General features: G+C 56.1%; 1 protein-coding gene across 1 annotated transcript in view; it reads left to right on the top strand.

The window, feature by feature from the left end:
- Window positions 1-1992: 1992 nt before the first annotated feature.
- Window positions 1993-5252, top strand: part of TRIM50 (tripartite motif containing 50) — a gene marked incomplete at its 3' end in the record, with an annotated part of 4111 nt that continues 851 nt past the window's right edge. Inside the window, exons 1-5 of the mRNA XM_010167782.1 lie at window positions 1993-2397; window positions 3306-3401; window positions 4269-4499; window positions 4841-4863; window positions 5146-5250. Coding sequence (XP_010166084.1) covers window positions 1993-2397; window positions 3306-3401; window positions 4269-4499; window positions 4841-4863; window positions 5146-5250 — 860 coding nt within the window. The remainder of the gene's footprint in view (window positions 2398-3305; window positions 3402-4268; window positions 4500-4840; window positions 4864-5145; window positions 5251-5252) is intronic.

Raw genomic sequence — 5252 nt, 5'->3', positions numbered from 1 at the left:
CCCCACCTCACAGCCTTGGGAGCATTGTCCCAAGGCTGGACCCTCCTGGCTGAGAAGCCTTCCTCATACCCAGCTTCACCGGGGTGATGCTGAGAGGGAAGCTATCAGGGTGGCCATAAGCCAAACACATCTGTGAACCAAGGACAATCATACGAGAAACCATTTCTTACACAGTCAGATGAAAGCACAACATGCCTTGCCTCTCGCAGCAGGACCGATGCTTTGGGTTTCCTTCTGCTTCTTCCCAAAAGAAAGGTAGGCTTTCACCAAACAACAAAACTCCCACTTTTTCAATCAAAAAAGAACTTTACTTGGTAAGAAAGTGTTTTGGTGAAGATGTTTCTGCTGACCCAAGGAGTGCAGATGAGTGACACCCCAGCAGGACTCGGTGTGACTGGCTGCTCAGGGAGGCAAACACCCCCGGCTCTTATCAAGGCTCCTGTGCACACAGTCATATGATGTGTGTGCTCGTACCTGTGCGTCAGGGGCGGTGGGCAGCCCTTCGCAGGGGTGTGTCACCATCCTCGGGGACAACCAGCAGGGACAACCCCAGCGGGGCTGAGGCTGCAGAAGGTGAGTAGCTGAGCTCCCCATCCCACTGAGGGACTGCCAGTCCTACCGCCTGCCTCAGCCAACCCTCCGACGAGGTCAAAATCTTCAGCTTGATCAGGAGAAGTCAAGCAAGGTCTGTTGGGCTCAGCACACCGAGACAAGCAGAGCCTGAGCCCAGGCCAGGAGGAAGCAGTGTAGGGCACGTGAGTAGTGCGGCGTGTGGGAGGCTGCTGTTTGGGTCTCCGGGAGGTGTTTCTGTGTGAGTAGAGGGAGCAGCTGAAGCTGGTTCCCCCATACGGGGTCCTACGGTGTCTGATGGGTCACAGGCTGATGTTCAACCTTTCCTTGATTTACCAAGCTCCTATAGCAATGTATGATACAATTTGAGCTCAGGTCACAATCTACCCTTTACCCGGGGAAATCATTGAGTCTCTGGCTTCAGGTTTATTTTCTTTGACTTCAGGTCGTGTCTTTGACTTGCTCAGGATCTTGGCAGCTGTGTCCCACAGCGCCAGGAGCAGCAGGGGAGGCAATGCTGCACAAACCTTACAGTTCAATAGGCTGGCCACATGCGGCCCCAGGCCCGGCGGGAGAGGCTGGGATTTGGGCTCGTGTCTCTCAGGGGTGCTGGCCCAGAGTGCAGAGTGCTGTGGGGACCCGAGACCACAGTGTGTTTCAAGGCGGCGAGCTGCAGTCGCACCCTGCACGCCATGCCTCAGCTTCCCAGCCTCATGGGTGTTTACTGCGTGGTGGTTGTCCTTGCCTCCTGGACAGACATGCTCTTTACGATTTCCTTCTGCTTTTGCTTAGATGCCTCACTTGAATTAAGGCAAATCCTTCTGAGAATGTCCCTGGACAGACATGTGGTGGTTTGGGTGGATTCACCCTTTTTGCTTGCAGCTTTCAGCCAAACACAGCCTAATTACTAAAAAGAAAATTAACTCTATCCTAGCAAAACCAGGACAGGACAGTGAACCCAAAGGCATCTGTAGGCATTCATACAGGCCAGGGTCAATACTGGAGTTTTTCAGCAGAAAATCCCTCTTGGTGCTCTCTCCAGCCCTGGCATGTGGGCAGGTCTCACCTGAGGTGGGCTGCAGTCTGACAGCCCTGCCAGGCAAAGGCCCCAGATGGAAACAGCTTGATTTCTGACACCTTAGCCAGGTCCAGCAGGCATGGCCAGGCGTGGTCTCACGTCTCTCAGAGCCCAAACCCCTTGTAGGTTAAAATAAGCATCTCGGACTTCACGTGGAGCTTGATGATGAGTTTACAACTGTCTGTGCTGCTGCCAGCGGGGTGGAGGTGTCTCTCTCTTTTGCTTTCCCCAGGTGCTTAGTTCTGTCTTCACTCATCTCTGCTTACCTCACTCTTGGAAGAGGACTGACCTCCCACCCGTGTTTCCCTGACCAGGTCTGTGCTGCCGTGTGGGAGGGTGGCAGGATGGCTCGGAGGATGAGCATCAACGAGCTGGAGGACCAGCTACTTTGTCCCATCTGCTTGGAGGTCTTCAAGGAGCCCCTGATGTTGCAGTGTGGGCATTCATACTGCAAGTCGTGCGTGGTGTCACTCTCTGGAGAGCTGGATGGGCAGTTCCTGTGCCCCGTGTGCCGCCAAACGGTGGACTGCAGCGCCTCGCCACCCAACGTCACGCTGGCCCGTGTCATCGAGGCGCTGCAGAGCTGGGGCGAGGCAGAGCCCACCCCAGAGTCCTGCCCAACACACGACAACCCCCTCAGCCTCTTCTGTGAGGCTGATCAAGAGGTGATCTGCGGGCTGTGCGGCACCATTGGCAACCACCGCCAGCACAAGATCACCCCCATCTCTACCGCGTACTGCCGGATGAAGGTTGGCAGGCAGAGCCGGCCGGGGCTCCTGGGGTGGGGGTTAGGGCACCTGCAGTGCTTGCTGGCCACATGTCCCCTCTCCTTCAAGGAACAGACTGGAAATGATGCCGGTGTGGGGAGCATGGTCCCACAGCACAGCCAGATGTGGGGCAGGATTCCTGGGCTGGGGGGCAGCCGTTTCTCAGGCTGAGCACGTCCCCGGCTGAGAGCACTCAGGGTTTTGGTGTCTGAACCGTGGTGGAGAGAGCCGGGGTTGGGGAGTGTCGGCGAGGCCTTTCAAGACTGTTTCCAAATACCATCAAAGAGAGTCTGGAGATAAGAGCTGAGGCGAGGTGCCACAGGAGAGCTGGGAGGAGGGAAACAGGAGCCCCAGCCAGGCAGAGTAAACAGCTGGCGCCTCCTGCCCAGCATCACATGAAAGTCCCAGGGCCACCCATCCCCTCCACTCCTGGCACCAGGGAGATAAGAGCAGGAGGCACTAGAAACGCTCCTGCCCCAGCCAGGCTTCCAGCACTGGCACTGGGAGGGTACCACCAGCCTGGTGCTGGCTCGTGGCTGCTCACCACCCGCTTGCCACCTGCTTGCCTGGTGTGGAGCCACCATGGGGTGTGAAATACAGAGAGTTGGGAATGGAAGCAGAGACATGGTCCTCCTGGCAAGAGTACTGGGTCAGCAGCATCCAGATTGGGGCCATGCTCTGAGCACTCTCCTGCCTCTGGCAACCCAAACCCTCTAGATCAAGAGAGTGAAGATCAGCAGGACATGCAGGGCCCCAGAAAGCTTAGAGAAAGGTGAGGAGAACATGGCTTCTTGAGGCCATGTGCTCCTCAGGGGGCTGACACGCACTGCCTACAATCACCTCGGGAGGCTGCCACAGAGGTCCCTCCTACAGAGGTGCTGTGTTTTCAGGAGGAGCTGTCTGTGCTGCTGACCGATGTCCACCAGTACAAGAGGAACCTGGATGAACACTACAGCAAGCTCATCAACAACAAAAGCCGCATTGCAGTGAGTGTTGTGTGCCAAGGGAGCCTGTGACCCCGAGTCCTCTGTGTTCCATACGGCCCCTGGAGCAACTTCTGCCCCTGGGTTGCTCCAGCTCACCTCCTCTACTCCTTCTCTTCCTCCTTCCCTGGGATAGCAGACAGCGCTTACCTTCCACCCTGTTCCTGAGATTCATGTTCTCCATGAAACTCGGAGATTAAGCAAAGACCTGTTTTGGGGAAGGGTGACGTAGCCCTTTCTGGTGGCACAGCGCTGTTTTCAGAAGAGCTGAAGTCACCCTCACTGAGTGTTCTGGCAGGAGCAGCGGTCAGAGCTGGTTTGACCGAATGTCCTTGGAGGTGGGGAGATAACACAGGGAAGGACCCCACTCAGAGTGACGCTGTTGGTTTCACTCCGAGTTTATGCCTGGTTTAGCTGCATGTCCATTTCCTATGCAGTAAATGTCTCCAAGGGACTTCCTGGCATCTCTTCTGAGGCTAAAGCTTGCTAGAGGGGCTCCTCAGAAGGGCTCAACCCAAATGCAACTGGAGCTGTGCTTTCTCCCCCTTAGCCCAGAACACAGGTTGTTCCCTGGGAGCAGAGGGATCCAACAGTTCTTTCAAGGCTCTGATGAAGCTGGTTGGGACATCAGGAAATCAAAATCTGGGGAAGGAGAGGTGTAAGGCGGGTGCTGTGGTGACAAGCTGCTGAGGACAGCAGGATGAAACAATATCTACCCTGCTGTACAGAGCTACTCTTTAGTTGGGAAGCCAGTGGAGTGTGGCTCGGTGGGACATGTTGACATTGCTGGTGTCATCTCTGAAACAAAAAAGCAGGTGAAGGGGATGGAGCAAGGTAGCCCTGTACCAGCCACTTGCTGTCTCCTGGCAGAACGAGGCGGATGTCTTCAAGTGGGTGATCCGGAAAGAGTTCCAGGAGCTGCACAGGTACATCGATGAGGAGAAGGCCACCTTCCTGGAGAGCATCGAGGGGAAGGCAGCCCAGCTCATCAGCTCCATTGAGTCCCAGGTCAAGCAGACATCAGACGCCCTGCAGAGGCTTAAGGAGATGCAGAGCTTTCTGGAGGAACTCAGCAACGAAAGCCAGCTTGATTTCATCCGGGTGAGCGTGCTCGCTAGTGAAGGCAGTGACAGTCAGCCAGGCTCTCCAGCCTTCAGCCCGTGGCTCGTAGCCCTTAGCCCTGCCCTGGGCCATGGGAACCCTCACCAAGCATAGCTGGGACACCACAAGAAGGGAGATGTAGGTGCCTTCTGTCCAGCCAGGGCTTCCCCTGATGGGAGAAACTTGCTCTCCATGGGAGGTCATGCCCTCAGCTCTCCCAGGAGAGGAGAGTCCTGGCCTCTCCAGCCCAGGACACAGATGTGTGCAGCTGTGACCACGCAGAAGAGCTGCTGTTCTCTCATTTCCCACCACCAACTCTCTCTTTCTCTTGTGTTTTCCAGAAATATGGCTCCTCCCAGTTCAGGTGAGTGGTGGGACCCAGCAGCAAACAGCATTACTTGGGATGACAGTGACTCCACAGCAGGGCTGGAGGTCCCAGGCCAGTGGGCATCTCCACATTGCTGGGGCAGCCTCTCATGGACACATCACATGATGGATGGCCACAGCCAGAGCCACACACTCAGCCCTGGAAGAGGGCAAGAGCAGCTGGTGAGACACCAGTGGCTCCATCATACTTGGCAGCCAGGTGAGAAGAGATCACACACCGTCCCCATCACCTGTGTCACGGCTGCTCATGTTTTTCCAGGTCAGAGCTCCCCAGCTTGCACCCCAGCGATGGCATCTTTAGCCCCGTGTCCTTCAAGCCATGTTTCCACCAAGATGACATCAAGATGACTGTGTGGAAGCGCCTGC

This window comes from Antrostomus carolinensis, unplaced genomic scaffold (genome assembly GCF_000700745.2).
Source record: "Antrostomus carolinensis isolate BGI_N321 unplaced genomic scaffold, ASM70074v2 scaffold31905, whole genome shotgun sequence".
NCBI classification, from domain to species: domain Eukaryota; kingdom Metazoa; phylum Chordata; class Aves; order Caprimulgiformes; family Caprimulgidae; genus Antrostomus; species Antrostomus carolinensis.
The sequence above is the reverse complement of the archived record's forward strand: the minus strand, read 5'-3'. Positions and strand labels throughout refer to the sequence as shown.